Source organism: Balaenoptera acutorostrata, chromosome 6, assembly GCF_949987535.1.
Source record: "Balaenoptera acutorostrata chromosome 6, mBalAcu1.1, whole genome shotgun sequence".
NCBI classification, from domain to species: Eukaryota; Metazoa; Chordata; class Mammalia; order Artiodactyla; family Balaenopteridae; genus Balaenoptera; species Balaenoptera acutorostrata.
The window spans coordinates 123,738,952-123,759,365 of record NC_080069.1 but is presented as its reverse complement, the minus strand read 5'-3'; the positions used below and the strand labels follow the sequence as shown (position 1 = coordinate 123,759,365).

The 20,414-nt window shown below is 45.5% G+C and overlaps 1 protein-coding gene across 2 annotated transcripts in view; it reads right to left on the bottom strand.

The window, feature by feature from the left end:
• Positions 1 to 6,489: 6,489 nt before the first annotated feature.
• The window catches only part of ABO (ABO, alpha 1-3-N-acetylgalactosaminyltransferase and alpha 1-3-galactosyltransferase), a 31,496-nt gene continuing 17,571 nt past the window's right edge, over positions 6,490 to 20,414 (bottom strand). For both annotated transcript variants that reach the window (XM_007194398.2, XM_007194399.2), the window contains 2 exons: positions 18,096 to 18,224; positions 6,490 to 9,979 (listed from right to left, as the gene is read on the bottom strand). In XM_007194398.2, the coding sequence (XP_007194460.2) occupies positions 9,289 to 9,979; positions 18,096 to 18,224 (820 nt within the window). In that variant the 3' untranslated portion in view covers positions 6,490 to 9,288. The remainder of the gene's footprint in view (positions 9,980 to 18,095; positions 18,225 to 20,414) is intronic.

The window sequence follows — 20,414 nt, the reverse complement described above, 5'->3', positions numbered from 1 at the left end:
GCACCGCTCACCCAGTGGGTGTGACCACTGCAAAGCCGGCCCCTCCATCCAGTCACTAGGTCCACGGCACAGAGTTCAGGACCAGGGACAGCTCCCACTCCAAGTCCTGTGACCAGCTCAGTAGGGCGCTGACCTCACCAGTGGGGACACTGCCCTTGTGCTCAGCGTGCACGTGACCAGCTCTTCCAGCTCTGCAGCGGGTCACATCAACATGAGCGGTAACCCAGAGTCCCCTGATGTCCAGGAAAACAAGGTGACTACCCTGCTCCCTAATAGCCTTTCCCAGTCCCTTCCTTCCCAGGACCAGTGCTCCCCACTCCACACCACAGAAGGGGGCTGAAGCCCCCAGAGCTGGATGCTGGCATGGGGTGCCCTGCACAGGGCAGGGCATCTGCTGACCCTGCCATTCCCCAGGTGCTGGAGTCGGCGTCCTCAGCATCCCCAGAGACCTCGGGCATCAGCTCGGCCTCCAGCAGCACCTCGTCTTCAGCATCCACCGGGCCCACGGCAGCCTGGGTCACACACGAGTAATACGTCCCAGGCTCTGCAACGCAGCTCCTGACTGTCACTCTCCATCCAGCAGGTGGGCGACGCCGCATCACCCCCGTCAGCTGGGACATGAGAACAGCAACCTGTACAAGGGCTTCATGCTGAGGTGGGTGGGTGGGCGTCCCCTTGGTCCCCTCACTCACACTCTCTGGAAACAGACGTCACCTAAACGGCTAATTTGACAAGCAGCCGTCTCTGGACCCTCCAGGGAGCGTGCCCAGCCCTGGGAGGAGGCAGATGACCCCCACAGTCCCCACTGCGCAAGGAGGAAACTGAGGCAGCCTCCTCGTGCTGGTGGGTTACTGGAGATCCATGCTTGAGGGGGCACGAATAACATGGCCACTATGCTCCCTCCAAATCCAGGATGATGTGGATCTGAGAAGACTGCCCTCTCATGTCCCACCCCACACACCCAACCTGCAGTGACCTCTGACTCCTAGCCTGGCACTCAGAGCCCTGTGTGGTCTGGTCCAGACGCCCTCCCCAGTATGCACCCCTCACCCCACTCCAGCCTCCCTACAGCCTTCATCCCCCAGGGACCCCACCAAGCCCTCCCCCTTCAGAGCCCCCTGCCTGGAGTGTCCCTCCCTGTAGCCCCCCATCCATGACAGACTCACCTCCAACCTGGCTCGAAGTCACCTCCTCCAGCTCCTGGGCAAACTCAACCTTTGGGGTCAGATTGACCAGGGTTCAACCCACAGCAGGGCCACGTCACAGCCCTGAGACAGGCAAGCTTGTGTGGTGACTCTCAGTGCCTCAGTTTCCTCCAGTGAAAATGGGGTCAGTGACCCTGACCTTGGGAGTGGGTGCTGGGGATTAAAGCAGGGAGACGAAGGCACCCAAAGTGCTTGGACTCAGGGGGTCCCCTGGCTGTGGAGCCCCACACAGGACAAGGCCTCTGAAGTCTAGCATGGGGCTCGGCGACGTGAAGAGCAATGATTCTGAGTCCCTCCCCACCCCGCCCCGTTCACGGCTGGACTTGGTCACTTAGACCTGAGTGACCTTGACTGCTGGGGCCGCTTCTCCCCTACAGAGTGGGGCGAAATCACTGAATGCCCAGAGGGCTCCCTAATAACAGTAAGTGCCCCCAGCACTCGCTCACCTGGGTGGTCGGCCACCTCCAGTCCCTCCTCCTCCAGCCAGGGCCGCAGCCAGGGAGGGACGGGCTGGACTTCACGTCCCAGGGTCCTGCCAGGAAGACAAGGGGACAGGCACAGAGGAAGAGGGGTGGAGTAGCCTGTCCTTTCTCTCCGGAGCAGATGTCCCCTGCTGTCTCCAGGTCCCCCTGACCCAGTGACGCACCCAGCTGGACCCTGGGAGGGAGTCTGGCGTTCAGGAAAGAGGGCTGGGGGTATATTCGGTGACTTTCCTATCCCGAGATGGCAACCCACGGGGCCAGCACCCTACGGCCTGCCTGGGTGGGGTGGGGGTGACCCCAAGGCTCAGGAGACGTGGGGCTCACAGAGCAGCTGGCGGGGCCGGGGACACGCAGGACCAGCCGCGTGGAGAGCCGCTGGTGCCGGGCATGCGCCGTGGGGCGGGGTCACGTGTAAGCGCTGGCGGCGGGGCGGGCGTGCGCGCCCAGCTGCGGACCCGAGACCTGGCTGCCCTGCAGGGGGGCGGCCCACGCGCCTCGGAGCCTGTGCCCTCCACACCCACCCAGGATGGAGAGCCCCGACCGCGTCCACGCTGAGCCAGACGAACGCAGTTCCGTGCCAGCCGCTCACGGGGTAGCTGGGAAACTAAGGCCCCGTGAGGTGGGGACAGGCCGGGACACAGGAGGTGGGCGGAGTCCAGAGGAGCCGGGAGGCTTACCGCCCCCCAAGCCAGGGAGTTTGCTTTGGGATTTAGAGCCCCTATGACCTTGGGGGAACCCTGTCTACACCCTCCCACGTAGGGTCCTTTCCTCTGGGCCTCCCCACGCCTGACACAGGCGCGCGCGTGCACACGCGCGCACACACACACACACACACACTGCCCAGCTCGATGGGAAGTGCACACACTGGGGAGGTGCCGGCCGGGGAGAGAAGAAAGAGGTTGTAGGCAGCTCTGTCATGAAGCAACCCTCCAACTGGGCATGCGTGAGTGTCTGACCTGTGACCTTTCGACATCACAGGGCCCAAAATGACATCACATCACCCTTAGATCATGCAAATGCTGCCATTTTTTGGAACATCCGTCCCGTGAGGAAGCCTGTAGCTTAGTTTCGGCTTTGCAGAACCAATCACCTTCCCCCAGGCTCCCCACGCCTCCGGCCACCCAGCTTCTTCATCCCGTACTGAGTCCCTTGCCTTCGGGGAGGCGGATTTGAGACTTGCTCTCCTCTCTCCTGCTTGGTGCCTCCCGAATACCTGAATAAACCCTTTCTCTAGTGCAAACCTCGGTGTCTTTGTGCCTTGTTTGGTTGTGGGGTGGGACGGGTGCAGTCACGGACCCTGGGGCTGAGACCTCATGGGGGGAGGGGAGGAAGGGCTGGGAATGTTGGTGTTGAGGGTACTTGGGAGTGACCCGTCCGGCTGGAAGGTCCTGCCCTGGCCTTGCCCCATCCCCGCCCATTCCTTGTTCTGGCCACGCCCAGCTGGAGGCTCCCCGCGCACAGCAGACATCGCTCCGCCCCCACCCGCCTACTGGCCCGCCCCTGCCCCGCCCCCCCCACCCCCCAGCTCCGTGCCATCCAGGACCGAGGAGGGGGGGCGCCCACAATCTCCTGCCTGTTTGCTCTCCCTCCTGACGTGGAGCCCCTTCTTCTCAGTCAGGAAAGCACATCTGGGGCAGCTCAGCGTCTCAGGGACCACCTTGATTGTGCTCCACCCAGGTGAAGTTCTCAGTTGAACAGCAGGACACTTTTGAGCTTGTGTGAGCAGAAGAGACCTTCACAATGCACAACGGGGGCCTCACGGAAGGTGCCAGAAGGTCAGAGCATCAGGCAGGGGGCAATGGAGCAGGCCACAGCACCCAGAGGACACCTTAGGGTCCTCCAGCAGTTACCCCTCCGCTGGCCATGTGCCAGCCTCCAGCCCACACGTCCAGCACGTTCAGCTTCTGGGGGGGGGGGCTCTGCCTTGGTGATCTCGGAAGGGCATTACCACTCGAGCCTCAGTTTCCTCACCTGTGAAATGGGAATAGCAGCCGACCTTACCTGGTGGCATGAAGACAAGTTCAATGACTTTGCACTTGGAGAGGCCCTGTACATCCTACGAGCTCAACAGCACAGGAAGAGAAATGGACCAGGATCCTTGATCCCTCCCTGGCTGAAAGAAGGCCCTGGGGCCGTTGAGAGGGTTGGTCTCAGCTGGAAATTATGAAGCTCAGATGATTGCACTGATGATGATAAGAACCCCCATTTCTGAGCTGCAGCTATGTGCCGGGCACCATGCCAGATTTTTGGAACAACTTCTCATCTATGAGAAAGATGCTTCTGTCATCCCATTTTACAGATGAGGAAACTGAGGCCCCCAAATGGAAGCAACTTGCCCAGGGCCCAAATCTGGCTGACTCCCGATGTGGCAATAATCCCTTCCCACCCAGAACCCAGGTCTGTTGTCCACAGGGATTCAAACAGCATGGAAATACAGAAGAAAGAATTTGAAGAAGGTTACAGTTCAGTGTACTGGAGGGGGTTTATGCTGATTCGTTTAAAGCCATGGTAATTCAAAAAGAATAATTGCTGGACTTCCCTGGTGGCACAGTGGTTAGGAATCCGCCTGCTAATTCAGGGGACATGGGTTCGAGCCCTGGTCTGGGAAGACTCCACATGCCGCCGAGCAACTAAGCCCGTGAACCACAACTACTGAGCCTGCGTTCTAGAGCTCACGAGCCACAACTACTGAACCCGCGTGCCACAACTACTGAAGCCAGCGTGCCGAGAGCCCGTGCTCCGCAACAAGAGAAGCCACCGCAATGAGAAGCCCGCGCACCGCAATGAAGAGTAGCCCCGGCTCACCGCAACTAGAGAAAGCCCGCACACAGCAACGAAGACCCAACACAGCCAAGAATAAATAAATAAAATAAATTTATTTAAAAAAAAAAAGACTAGAAGGAATACTAAATTCAACAAAAAGTTATTGTGAAGCAACAACAAACACTGGTTCCTATGGTGAATCACCAGTAACATCCCAGTTAAAGTAAGAAATATGAGAAGGATGGCTCCCACCTGCCCCCCAGCAGGGAAGTCCCAGAATTTCCCCATGGCAAAGTCTTGCGGGTGACAGTCTGGTCGAAAGCAGTCTGGGGAGTTTATCTTGAATCACAGTTTTATTTAAGACCAAGGAAATGTACACTTTCCACATCAGAGAATGGGAGACCCTCAGGACACTGTGCTTCAAGGTATGAGAATAATGGAAAGAAAGAGGGAAAAAGAAACCACACTGAAAAGGAAGGAAAGGGTGAAGCTCGGATTTTTTTTTTTAAATTTCAAGAGATGATTTGTTCATCAAGCTGTTTTTGAAAAAGGAATCTTGGGTGCTCTATTCCGTGAATTCTTCCATGCTTGAGAAGGGAGACAGGAACACAGGGAGGACATCGTATGAGGGTGAAGGCAAAGGTGGAGGTAAACATCTACAATCCGAGGAAACCCAAAGATCGCCAGCAAAGCACCAGAAGCAAGGGGAGAGGGATGGAACAGCACCTCCTCGACGGCCTCAGAGGGAACCAGCCCACCTTGACCTCAGACTTCCGGCCTCCAAGATTACGAGACAACGCACTGCTGTTGTTTAAGCAGCAACAAAGCAGAGAGGGGCGCTTGAAGGATGGAGAGTCTTTCTTCTAACAGTCACTGTTGAGCGTTGCTCTGGAGATCCTGCAAGAACTGGGCAAAGTAAAAAAGAAGAAGGAGCAGAAGAAAAATAAAGACTTGTGGGGAGTAAAATAAAGAATAATAGCAAGTATAACGGTAACTTAGAGATAAGCAGACTTGGTGTGAATAAAATTAGGCTTATACACAGACGCACACCCGAATCAACAGATCAAGGACGATGAATAAGTAGATAAATCTGTTTATTACCAACTGGCTAGCATAAGATGTCACCAAAAGGAAACATACGGCTCTCTGCATAATTGTGATTTCAGAGGCACACTGTGGTGTGTACACACCTGAAAGGAAACCGACTAGCATGGGGGTTAGGGTGAGGGTTAAAGTTAATGATGCCAAACAAGCACAGGTCATACCCTTGGACTAAAAAATAATAAATCCAGAAATGAACAAGTAAAGGATTGTACAATAAAGAAACCAAACTAACCACACCCCAAAAATGCGGGAAAAAATACTCTTCTAAATACCTTTGGATCAAAGAGGAAATAAAACCAGGCTGGTCAGAAACGAGTGATGATGTGTGCACACTGGACACAAAAGCTTGAAGGGTGGCCCAGGACCCCAAGCCCCTTCCCCACGATATGATGACATAGTCACCCCACAGGAGATGCTGCTGCCTAAGGAGGTCTTGAAGGAGGCAACACCGTGGGACCACCCAGAGAGGGTACAGACCACCTGGGTGGATGTCCTGTGCAGAAATGTGCATGGAACCCGAGGAAGAGTGGTTTGGGGGCTGCATAAATCCAAACATTCATACCGGAACATTCTGGGGAACAGATGGCCTGTGGACACATCTCTACCAACTTGTCAGCATTGCCGAATGGAGGGAACCAAGAACAGGGAACAAGAAGAAGCTCACTCACCATGTGCCCTAAATTAGCTGTTCTGGGATCACCTACATCCAGACGGTGTGGTCTGGTCTCCCTGTTTACCGTGACCCTGAGAGCTGGACAGGTGTCAGAGGGGAATGAAAAGAGAAAGTCCACAGGACTCTTAAGAAGAAATAAACAAAGAATGCTATTATTATTTTTATTATTACTTTTATTATTAAAATAATAAAAGTATTATTACTTTTATTATACTTTTATTATTACTTTTATTATTATTAACCACTGATGTGATTATCAATCTAGAAATTTCAAGAGAATCAAGTAGAAAAAAGCCAGCTAAGACTTACAAAAGATTTTAATAACATAACCAGATGCATGATATAGACACTGGATTATAATAAGTAGCTTTCTCATACACTATATGCCAGCAGTAACTAATTAGCAAATGTGATAGCAGTGACCAGCAAACTACGGCCTGTGGGCCAAATCTATCCCACTGCCTGTTTTCAGAAATAAATTTTTATTTGAACACAGCTGCACTCATTTGTTCACGTACTACTTACGGCTGCTTTCGCACGATAGTGACAGAGTTAAATAGTTATGACAGGCACTGCATGACCCATAAGCCCTAAAACATTCACTATTTGGCCCTTTGCAGAAAAGTGGACTGACCCCTGGTAATAGGAATAAAACATACATTCACAATAGCCATAAAAACCATTAAATGCCTAGAAATGAACTTACTAACCATGGGCACTGTATATCAAAGGAAATTAGGAGGTTCTGCTTTCAGTAGTGGACAAGTACCTTATAGACGACTCACCCTCTTGCATATGACAACTGTAAACTTTGGCCAAAATATACACTTTTTTACAAAACTACCTGAAGCCTCTAGAAAGTGACAAAAGGTGAAGATTTGGAAGGGAGTCTTCACTTGGAAGAAGAGATCTGCACTAGGAGAGATTCCTTTTACGTACAGTTGTTAGTCCGAGGCCACATGCCCATCAGCAACAGCTAAAACTCAGTAAAGAAAAAGATTCACTTCTTACTGGTTTGAAGAACAAGGGGACAAGTTTGGGGTAATCACGGCAGCTGGAAACTGCAGGGGGAAATACCAGAAATGAGACAGCCAGAGAGAAGGAGCCCTGAATTCTGTGTATAAACTCAGCCCAAGTCTTTGGCTGATCTGTAAACTACTCATGGGTGGGGTAGACTTCAAGCCACCAAACTGACCCTGAAAGAATAACAGAGACTTGAGCTGCGGCCCACCACAGACGAGAGAGAGCTTGACATTTGAAGCCACCCAAGTTACTGACTCCTAAAACAAAAGAATTAAACTTTTCCTAAAGAATCTAACAGAATATGTCTCCACAATGAATCATCACAATGTCTAGGAGACAATGAAGAATGAGTAGACGTAGGAAGAAACAGGAAATGTGTTTCCCTGAGTTGGATGAACGGAGGCATGAATAGGCAGATGAGTGGTACAATCATAACACAGAGCAAAATGTTAGTGGTAGAATCTAGGTGATAGGTATGTGAATATTCACTGTGCAATTCCTTTAAATTTTTTGTATGCTTTAAAATTTTCAAAATAAAATGTTGAGAAAAACAGATTTTAAAAATCTTTAAGTCTTTAAAGATTTTAAAATCTTTAAGTCTTTTAAGTGGTTAAGTCTTAAAGACTTTAAGTCTTTAAGTGGTTAAGTCTTAAAGACTTAAGTCTTTAAGTCTTTAAAAAACAAAAAAACAGAAGGCTCCTTTGTGCAATTTGACAAAAGAGTTTAAAAGTTAGATGGAAATGCAACAGGCCAAGAGCAGTCAAGATACTCTTGAGAAACCATGTGGGAGGACTTACCCAATCAGATACGAAGATTTATTTATAAACCTAGAGTAACTAAGATGATGTGTTATTGCCATAAGGATAGACAAACAGACCAATGGAACACAGACTAGAGAACCCCAAAATAAACCTAGGCACATAGGGACACTTGATACTATGTGACTGATGATATTGCAAATCAGTAGGGGAAAGAACTTTTCAATAAGTTTTCGAACACACTTTCAATAAATGGTGCTCGGATAATGGTTATCCAGAGAAAGAAAAGTTAAAATGGGCCTTTACATTAAAACCACACACAAGTCAATTTCAGTAGATTAAAGACCTAAGTGTGAGGCAAAAACATAAGGCTTTTGGAGGATAACATAGGAGGCTATCTTCATGATTTCAAAGCAGGGGATGATTTCTTAAATTTACCTACATTAAAAGAGTTGAAATGGCAACATAAAAACTGGAAGAAGCTATTTTTAACATGTGTCTGATAAAGGTACTAGCATCCAAAATATGTAACAGACACCTACAAATCAATAAGAAAAAGACAAACAATCCAAAGCAACAAGCTAGCAACACAAGCAAACCAAACCTAGGAAGTGCTTTCAGGCTGGGCCTCTCCTGCTGTCTCAGGACATGGTAAAATAGGCTTTTAAGAGTTCCTTAAATTTAGGGAATTCCCTGGCTGTCCAGTGGTTAGGACTCCGCGCTTTCACTGTCAAGAGCCCAGGTTCAATCCCTGGTCAGGGAACTAAGATCCCACAAGCTGGGCTGCACAGCTAAAAAAAAAAAAGAGTTCCTTAAATTTAAATGTGAACAGTTTTGAGAGTCCCTGGGCATCAGGCACTGAGGTATGTACTTGGCCTCTGCCGTCAGGAGCTCACATTGTAATGGGCAAGACCAATGGGTAATGTAGGCAGAATGGCAGACATAGCCAAAGAATACACTTAGTACTTTATGGAAATGCAGAGGGAAGAGCAATTCACTTCAACCACAGGAAGAAGCGAGAACCAAAGAAAGCTTCATAAGAAGGTGACCTTGTAGAGACCTTGAAGGATCAGTCACATTTAAAGAGAATGCAGGATTTGGAGGGAATGAAAACCCAGAGCTGGGTTTGTTTGGTGAGTGATGGAAGACCCTCCAGAGGAGGAAACAAAGAGATGGCCTCATCCACGTCATCAAATCTTTGGCCAATCCCTTATCAAGACAGCAGAACCACTGACATGTGCTACAGCCTGATAACGTGGGCTCTCTTGGGAAGTGTGTTCTCATCGGTTCCGAATCTCTGCGTGGTTCTTGGGCACAGCCACGTATCGAAGTTTCCTGAGTAAAGGTGGTCTCCGCAGCATGTGCTCATCCCACAGGTACTCGGGGGACAGCACCTTGCTGGGCTTGTGGTACAGCAGGTACCTGTTCAGGTGGCTCTCATCGTGCCACACGGCCTCGATGCCGTTGGCCTGGTCGGCCATCATCGCCTGGTGACAGGCCATGGTGAGCCGGTAAACCTCAGGGACCGACCCCCCAAAAAAGCCTCCCGCATAGTAGAAATCACCCTCATCTCTCGGAATGTAGGCCTGAGACAAGGGCCGGCGTTCATAGGTGAAGGACTGGCGATCACCCCTGTAGAAACCAGGATGGAGGGTCCCGAAGAGCGGTGCCAGGATCTCCACGCCCACATGGTCGCTGAACTTCATGTCCACGTCCAAGCACACCAGGTAATGGACCTCGCGGAGGAAGCGCTGCTGGGAGAAGTTGCTGATCATCTCCATCCGGTGCATGGATATGTCCTGCCAGCGTTTGTAGTTTCGGACCTCGAGGACCACCACCTGCCTCCCTTCCTGGAGGGGGATCTGGGGCACGTTCGCCGGCTGGTCGGTGAAGACGTAGTAGTTGACCTTGTGTCCCACCATGAAGTGCTTCTCGGCCGTCTCCAGGAAGAGCTTCAGGAAGACCACGTATCTGAAACCAACAAGCCCCCCCAGGAAAGAGAGGGTGGGTGTTAACAGAATCACACAGCAGCAAAATAATAGACTTTTAGGCAAAAACAGTTTATAAAACTTCAGCCATACCTTGAGGACATTATGCTAAGTGAAATAAGCCAACCACAAAAAGTCAAGTGCTATATGATTTTACTTGTATGAGGTACCTAGAATAGACAAATTCACAGACCCAGAAATAGAACGGTGGTTGCCAGAGATCGGGGGAGGGGGAATGGGGAGTTAGTGTTTAATAGGCATAAAGTTTCAGTTTTGCAAGATGAGAACAGTTCTGGAGAGGGACAGTGGTGACGGTTGCACAACAACTTGACTACGTAACACTACTGAACTGTATACTTAAAAATAGTTTAGATGGTAAATTTTATGTTATGTGCATTTTACCACAATTAAAAATCAAAAAAATAAAAATAAAAACCATAGACATTCTACTAGCTAAAGACAATGTACCCTGACTGGATAGTAAGAGGAGGGATTCAGATTGCTTGGTGTTGAGCAAATACTCTCAACCATACAATATTTTATTAATCCACAAGTTTGGCAAAAATTCAAATGATAGATAGTATCCAAATGATGGATACCTCCCAGCTCAGGACCCTCCAATGGCTTCTTGTCTTTTTTTTTTAACTGAGGTATAGTTGATTTACAATACTATATTAGTTTCAGGTGTACATCATAGTCATTCAAAATTTTTATAGATTATATTCCATTTAAAGTTATTATAAAATATTGGCTATATTCCCTGTGGTGTACAATATAAATAAAACAAATGAATATAACAAAACAGAAACAGACTCATAGATATAGAGAACAAACTAGTGGTTACCAGTGGGGATACTAGTGGAGGAGGGGCAAGACTGAGGTAGGGGACTAAAAGGTACAAACTACTATGCATAAAATAAATGGCTTCTTGTCTTAACAAAAAAACAAAGCAATTCAAGATCCTACAGTGGGACTTCCCTGGTAGTTAAGAATCCGCCGGCTAATGCAGGGGAAAAGGGGTTCGATCCCTGGTCTAGGAAGACCCCACATGCTGCAGAGCAACTAAGCCTGTGTGCTGCAACTACTGAGCCTGCACTCTAGAGCTTGCGAGTCACAACGACTGAAGCCCGTGTGCCACACCTACTGAAGCCCACACGCCACAACTACTGAAGCCCGCGCGCCTAGAGCCCATGCTCCGCAACAAGAGAAGCCACTGCAATGAGAAGCCCGTGCACAGCAATGAAGACCCAACTCAGCCAAAAATAAATTAATTAATTAATTAATTTTAAAAAATAAACTTAAAAAAAAAAAGATCCTATAGTGGTCTACTGGGCCCTACAAGATATGCTTTGACCTTGTCTACATCTTCTCTGTCCTCCATCCTCTGTCCTGGGCAGGCCAGCTCCTAGATATTCCTGACACATGCCATGCATACTCCTCCAGACCTTTGCATTTTTTTCTGCCTGGAATCCATTCCCTGCAATGCTCACCCCTATAGTAGCATTCCATCCTCTGACTAATGCCCAGAACTGGACATGCCTTATACCTCTTCCAGCTGTTACATACACGGATGCATCCAAATGTAAAACTCCAGCAGGCTGTGCACTTGAACATGTACATTTGACCATGTGCAAATTATAACTCAATAAAAAAAGAGCAAATAAATATGTAAACAAATAAATATGAAAACAAATCGCTCTCTATCCCCTTGCCCAAACTTAATTATTTTTTAAAGCTCGTATCACCATCTGACATATTTTGTATTTGTGTTTCACTTACTCTTGTCTTTTTCCACTAGAATATATCTCCACAAAAGCAGGGCCTTTAACTATTTTGTTCACTGCCTTACAATTAAAAAACAATTAAAATTTGTGCACTTCATCATATGTACATTTTACCTAGAAAAAAGAAAAACTGTAAACACATATTGAACTCTAGTTAACTCTAGTTAATGCACAGAGAAGTACTGGGGGGCAGTGGTGCTGATGTCTGAAATTTACTTTCACGTATATCAAAATGGACTGATGGATGGACAAAAGAATGGACAGATAAATAGATTAGTGATAAAGCAAGTACAATCATATATTTATTGTTGAAGCCTATGGGACTTACGACATGCCATAAAAAGAAATAATACATTCATTATGTGAATCCCAGAAGAAGAGAAAGAAAAAGGGACAGAAAATATATTTAAAGTAATAATAGTTGAAAACTTCCCAAACGAGAGACATGGACATCCAGATTCATGAGCCCCAAAGGACGCCAAAAAGGTTGAACCTGAAAAGGACTACACTGGGACACACTATGATTAAATTGTAAAAAGTCACAGATGAAGAGAAGATTTTGAAAGCAGCAAGAGAAACGTGAGTCATCACATACCAGGGAACCCCCATAAGACTATAGGTAGATTTCTTAAAAGAAACTTTGCAGGCCAGGAGAGAGTGGGATGATATATTCAAAAAATTGAAAGAAAAGGCTGTCAACCAAGAATACTACACCCAGCAAAACTCTCCTTCAGGAATGAAGGAGAGAGAAATACCTTCCCAAACAAACAAAAACTGAGGGAGTTTATCACCACTAGACCTGCCTTAAAAGAAATGGTAAAGGGCATTCCAATCTTCAAGCAAGAAAGAAAAGGATGTTAGTTGATATCATAAAAACATATTCATATATGTGTAAAATTCACTGATAATAGTAAATATATAAAGTCAGATTCTGGTGTGTAATTCACTTATAATTCTAGTTGAAAAGTTGAAAAACAAACGTATTTTAAAAACATAACTACAATGTATTTTAATATATACACAATATAAAATATGTAAACTGTAACATCAATAACCTAAAATGTGAGAAGGGAGAAGTAAAAATATAAAATTTACGTATGCTATCAAAGTTAAATCATTATCAGCTTAAAATAAGTTGTTATAAATATATTTTATGTAAGTCTCATAATAATGACAAAAGAAAAACCTGTAGTAGATACATAAAATATATGATAAAAGAGTCAAAGTCACCACCACAAAAATTCATTGAGTCACAAAAGAAGAGAGCAAGATAAAAGGTAAGGAACAAAACAGTTAGAAAACAATGAACAAAATGGCAAAAGTAAGTCCTTACCTATCAATAATTGCTTTAAACTATTTTAAACAGAAAAGGATTAAATTTTCCAGTCAAAAGACATAGAATGGCTGAATGAATTTAAAACTTAAAAATAAAAAAACAAGATCCAACAATATGCTGCCTATAAGACAGAGACTCATTTTAGCTTTAAAGACACACATAGATCGATAGTGAAGGGATGGAAAGAAGATATTTCAAACACATGGTAACCAAAAGAGAGCAGGGGTAGCTATACTTGTATCAGAAAAATAGACTTTAAGCTAAAAAATGATCAAAAGAGACAAACAATGTCATTATATAATGATAAAAGGGTCAATCCATCAAGAAGATATAACAATTGTAAGCACTTATGCACCTAACATTGGAGCACCTAAACATATAGAGCACATACTAACAGAACTAGAAAGAGAAATAAGCAGCAATACAATATTAGTTGGGGACTTTAATATCTCACTTTCAAAACTGGATAGATCATCCAGACAGAGGCTCTTAAGGAAACAGCAGATCTGAACAACACTATAGATCCAAATGTACCTAACATACATATACAGAATATTCCATCCAACTACAGCAGAATACACATTCTTCTCAAGTGCATATGGAACATTTTCTAGGATGGATCATATGTTAGGCCACAAAAAAAAGTCTTAGCAAACTTAAAATCTTGAAATCATACCAAGCATCTTTTCTGACCACATAGTATGAAACTAGAAATCAGTAACAGAGGAAAGCTGGAAATTTCACAAATACATGAAAATTAAACTACATGCTCCTGAACAACCAATGGATCAAAGAAGAAATCAAAAGAGAAATGAAAAAATATCTTGAGAAAATAAAATCACAACATACCAAAACTTATGTGATGCAGCAAAAAACAGTTCTAAGAGAGAAGTTTATAGTGAAAAATGCATTTTTTTTAAAAAAAGGGCAACATCTCAAATAAACAACCTAACTTTAAACCTCAAGGAAAAAGAAACAGAAGAACAAATTAAGTCTAAAGTTAGCAGAAGGAAAGAAATAATAAACGTTAGAGGGAATGTAAATTGATACAGCCACTTTGGAGAACAGTGTGGAGGGTCCTTAAAAAACTAAAAATAGAATTACTATATGACCCAGCAATCCCACTACTGGACATATACCCAGAGAAAACCATAATTCAAAAAGACACATGCACCCCAGTGTTCATTGCAGCACTATTTACAATAGCCAGGTCATGGAAGCAACCTAAATGCCCATCGACAGACGAATGGATAAAGAAGATGTGGTATGTATATACAATGGAATATTACTCAGCCATAAAAGGGAACAAAATTGGGTCATTTGTAGAGACGTGGATGGACCTAGAGACCATCATACAGAGTGAAGTAAGTCAGAAAGAGAAAAACAAATATCGTATATTGATGCATATATGTGGAATCTAGAAAAATGGTACAGATGAACCAGTTTGCAAGGCAGAAATAGAGACACAGATGTAGAGAACAAACGTATGGACACCAAGGGGGGAAAGCGGGGCAGGGGGTGGGGGTGGGATGAACTGGGAGATTGGGACTGACATATATACACTAATATGTATAAAATAGAGAACTAATAAGAACCTGCTGTATAAAAAATAAATAAAATAAAATTCAAAAAAAGGAAAAAATAAAATAAACATTAGATCAGAAATAAATGAAATCAAGAACAGGAAAACAATAAAAAAGAAAGTAAGGATTGGTTCTTTGAAAAGATAAACAAAATAGACAAACTTTTAGCTAGACTAACCAAGAAAAAAGAGAGAGGATGTAAATACATAAAATTATAAATGAAAGAGGAAACATTACAACTGATAGCACAGAAATACAAAGGATTATAAGAAACTGCTATGAACTACCATACATCAACAAATTGGACAACCTAGAAGAAGTGGATAAGTGCCTAGAAACACATAACCTACCCAGATTGAATCATGAAGAAACAGAAAATCTGAACAGACCAAAAATGAGTAAGGAGATTGACTCAGAAATCTCCCATAAAAGAAAAGCCCAGGACCAGATGGTTTCACTGGTGAATTTTACCAAATGTTTAAAGAAGAATTAATGCCAATATTTCTCAAAGTCTTTCAAAAAACTGAAGAAAAGGGATCACTCCCAAACTCATTTTACTAGGCCAGCATTATCCTGATATTAAAGCCAAATAAGGACACTACAAGAAAAGAAAACTACAGGCCAATATCTTTGGTGAATTCAGATGCAAAAATTCTCAACAGGGCTTCCCTGGTGGTGCAGTGGTTGAGAATCCGCCTGCCAATGCAGGGGACACGGGTTCGAGCCCTGGTCTGGGAAGATCCCACATGCCATGGAGCAACTGGGCCCGTGAGCCACAACTACTGAGCCTGCGCGTCTGGAGCCTGTGCCCCGCAACAAGAGAGGCCGCGATAGTGAGAGGCCCGCGCACCGCGATGAAGAGTGGCCCCCGCTCACCGCAACTAGAGAAAGCCCTCGCACAGAAACGAAGACCCAACACAACCAAAAATAAATAAATAAATAAATAAATAAATTTATAAAAAAAAAAAAAAATTCTCAACAAAATACAAGCAAACCAAATTCGAAAGCACATTAAAAGGATGACACACCATGATCAAGTGGGATTATCCTTGGGATGCAAGGATGGCTCAATATACACAAATCAATAAATGTGATACCGCACATTCACAGAATGAAGGATAAAAATCATAAAATCATCTCAATAGATGCAGAAAAAACATTTGACAAAATTCAACATCCATTCATGATAAAAAAAAAACTCTCAACAAATTGGGTATAGAAAGAATGTACTTCAACATATTAAAGCCATGTATAACAAGCCCACAACTAATATCATACTCAACAGTTAAGGGTTGAAAGCTTTTCCTCTAAGACTGGGAAAAAGACAAGGGTGCCCACTTTTTTTTTTTTTTTTTTTTTTTTTGGTTGCACTGCACAGCTTGCAGGATCTTAGTTCCCCGACCAGGGATTGAACCCATGCCCTGGCAGTGAAAGGGCCAAGTCCTAACCACTGGGCTGCCAGGGAATTCCCAAGGGTGCCTACTTTTATGACTCTTGTTCAACATAGTACTGAAAGTCCTAGCCAGAGTAATCAGGCAAGAAAAAGAAGTAAAAGGCATCTGAAAGGAAGAAGTAAAATTGTCTGTTTGTAGATGACATGATTTTATATATAGAAAATCCTAAAGACTACACCATAAAACTTATATCTAATCAACAGATTCAGTAAAGTTGCAGGACACAGAATCAACATACAAAAATCAATAGCTGGGACTTCTCTGGTGGTGCAGTGGTTAAGAATCCGCCTGCCAATGCAGGGGACATGGGTTTGATCCCTGGTCTGGGAAGATCCCACATGCCATGGAGCAACTAAGCCCGTGTGCCACAACCACTGAGCCTGCGCTCTAGAGACCACATGCCACAACTACTGAGCCCACGTGCTGCAACCACTGAAGCCGGTGCGCCTAGAGCCCGTGATCCGCAACAAGAAAAGATACCGCAATGAGAAGCCCGTGCACCACAACAAAGAGTAGCCCCTGCTAACCGCAACTAGAGAAAGCCGGTGCGCAGCAATGAAGACCCAACGCAGCCAAAAATAAATTAATTAATTTTTTTTAAAAAAGCAATGACTACAAGAATTAATAAAAAATCTTCATGAAAAAAAATCAATAGCATTTCTATACACTAACAACAAACTATCCAAAAAAAAAAGTTAAGAAAATAATCCCACTTACAATTGCATGAAAAACAATAAAATACTTAGGAATTAACCTAACCAAAGAGGTGAAAGATCCATATACTGAAAACTATAAGGCACTGATGAAAGGAACTGAAGAAGACACAAATGAATGGAAAGATATCCTGTGTTCGTGGATTGGAAGATTTAATATTGCTAAAAGGTCCATACTACCCAAAGTCATCTATAGATTCAATGCAATCCCTATCAAGATTTCAATGGTATTTTTAACAGAAATAGAAAGAAAGAAAAAAAAATCCTAAAATACATTTGGACACAAGAGACCCTGAATAGCCAAAGTAATTCTGAAAAAAAAGAACAAAGATGGAGGCATCACACATCCAGATTATATTACAACACCACAGTTAATCAAAACAGTAATGGTACTGGCAAAAAAAATAGACACATAGACCAATGGAACAGAACTGAGAGCCCAGGAGTAAATTCGTGCATATACAGTCAAGTAATATTTGACAAGGGAGCTAAGAATACTCAATGGAGAAAAGGCAGTCTTTTCAATAAACGGTGCTGGGAAAATAGAATATTCACGTGCAAAAGAATGACAATAGACCCCTATCTTACACTACTCAGAAAAATTAACTTGAAATGGATTGAAGACTTACATGTAAGACCTGAAACCATAAAATTCCTAGTAGAAAACAGGGGGAAAGCTCCTGCACATTGATCTTTGCAATGATTTATTGGATATGCCACCAAAGCACAAGCAACAAAAAATAAACAAGTGAGACTACAGCAAACTGAAAAGCTTCTGCACAGCAAAAAAAAATAATCAACAGAATGAGAAGGCAACCTACAGGATGGGAGAAAATATTTGCAAACAGTCGGCCTCCCTGGGTAATAGATTGGGGTAATGGAGCACACTTGTATAAGCTGTGGTGCGGTTAAGCCCCTGGCACAACGGCTGGTACGTGGAAGTGGTGAATGTCAGCTGCCCATCTCTGAAAGGTTGACACAGTGACCTCGGGAACAGATGACTCTCAGGTGTGGGGCTGCTATTTTGAGCAGCAGTCTGCCCAGTGATGCCCTGAAGATCCCACCAAGTTCACCTACACCCAAAGCCACACGTGCCTCCACACCCCCACCCACCCTGTGAGATGAGTACCTCATCCTGGAAAAGAGAGACACCTAGAGAGGAGTGCCCCCCTCCCCCTGCAGCTCGGGCCAGATTCCTGGTTTACCCTGGGTGAACATCCTTCACTTACTTTTTGATGGCAAACACGGTCAGCCCAACGGTGATGTTTCTGAACTGTGCATCCAAGATGGCAGAGTCAAAGGTCCCATCCCAGATGATGGGTGCAAACCAGGGAGTCATGACCAGCACGTCCACTCTCCTGGGGAGATGAGTCACAGTGTGTGAGAGCAGGGCATGGGGATGTGGGCCACGGAGAAGGATTTGTCCAAAGTTGCACAGTCTGTGAGCCACAGAGCTGGGAGCAGACAGGACTCCAGACTCCCAACCCAGGGCTCTTGGCACCATAAGCTCAGCACCGAGACTCAACACTCCCATCCCTTCACTGCCCTAACTTAGAGTATCTCCTGAGTACCAGCCACGTGCTGGATCCCATAGGACGTTCCTTCTATGAGGCCTCCCAACCCTGTTTCCAGGAGGAGAAGAGTCTCAGTGAGGGCAAGCACTAAGCCCTCTCCCAGCACGTGGGTACTTGGCCATAATAAGAAATATATATTTGCCACTCTCTCCCCTCCCCTTACCTGACACAGCGCTTCTAAGACCCTTGGGATTTCCGGGGTCGTAGGAGGTGTCTTTTATTCTAATGAGGTGACTCTGAGTGGGCTCGTGGGTAGTTCAGGATGGGGGCTGGTCACCAGAAAGACCAAGCCAGGATTAGAAACTTGGAACTTTCAGCCTCGTATCCCATCCTCCAGGGAAGGGAGAGGGGCTGGAGATTGAGTTAATACTCCATCATGCCAGCGTGATGAAGCCTCCATAAAAGTCCCTAAACTGTGGGGTTCGGAGGGCTTCCGGGTTGGTGAGAACATAGAGGTGCTGGGAGGGAGATGTTCCTGGGGAGGGCGTGGAAGCCTCGCCCCCTCCCCCACTCCTGGCCCTATTTACCTCTTCATCTGACTGTCCCTGACCTGCATCCTTTACAACAAGCCAAGAATCTAGTTAAGTAAACTGTTTTCTTGAGTTCTGGGAGCATTCCAGCAAATCATCAAACCCAAGGAGCGGGTGGTGAGAAATGATTTACAGCCCGTCGGTCGGAAGCACGGGTGACAACCTGGCCTTGTGACAGGTGTGTGAAGTAGGGGCCCTGGGGCTGAGCCCTCCCCCTGTGGGGGTCTGTGCTAACTGCGGGGAGTGTCAGAATCACTTGGTGGGGAAAACCCACACGCTTGCTGTGAGTAGAGACATCGCGAGTTCTCTTTCAGGGACAAAGCTGAGTTTCAAGGCCCCGCCTCTCTCAGGGGCCCTGTGTTCTGTGCCCCTTCTCCACCTTCCAGCGGCACAGACGCCTCTCACCTCTCCCCCTACTCTTATTTCACGAGTGTTCATTCACTCGTTCATCACACCACCAGGATCCACCAAAAAAGCTCATGCCAACTTGTCCCTCCAGATCCGTGCTGGCCCACAGAAACATACGTAACTAGAAATGGTCTAGGAGCCACAGAAAAGTAAAAGGAACCAGGTAAAATTACAGGTAATTTGATATATCAATACTTTTTTTAACCCAATATATCCAAAATATTATCATTTCAATAAGTAACTGATATTTTTATTGAAGTATAGTTAATTTACAATGTTGTGTTAGTTTCAAGTGTACAGCAAAGTGATTCAGTTACACATGTATGTATTCTTTTTCAGGTTCTTTTCCCATATAGGTTATTACAAGATATTGAGTATAGTTCCCTGTGCTATACACCGGGTCCTTGTTGTTTACCTATTTTATATATAGTAGTGTATACATGTTAATCCCAAACTCCTAGTACATTTTTCGAGTACTAAGTGTTTGAAGTCCACTGTGCACTTCACACCTACAGCACATCTCATTCTAGAGCAGTCCTGCTTCTAGTGTTCATGGCCACACGTGGCTGGCAGCTCTAGAAACTCAAGGAGGGGTGGGCATGGGTTTCAGCAATGACAGCGAGCATTTTCAGCTCTCCTGGCAGGGATGTGGCATGACATGACAGAAACCACCCAGCTTGCATCCCGACCTGCCCCTCACCAGCCGTAGGGCCTCAGGCAACTTCCTTCACTTCTCTGAGCCTCAGTTTCCCTGCTCATAAAATGAGGGCTGATCAAAGTGGTCTCTGGGAGACTTCCTGCCCCGAAGCTCTGGGGTCTAGTGCCTCAGAAAAGGGCTGCCAGCACTCTCTCTGGCAGTGGAAGCAGGAGGTACAGGCACAGGCTAAGGAGACTTGGATTTGGAGACAGGCGCTTGCGTGTGGAGGTGAGTTTGGAACCATCGTTCCTCAGATATTTACACCCATGGAAAGACCTCAGGGATAACCCAGCCCAGACCCCTGCCATCCTTCCCCAAGAAGAAACAAGAGAAGGTTCT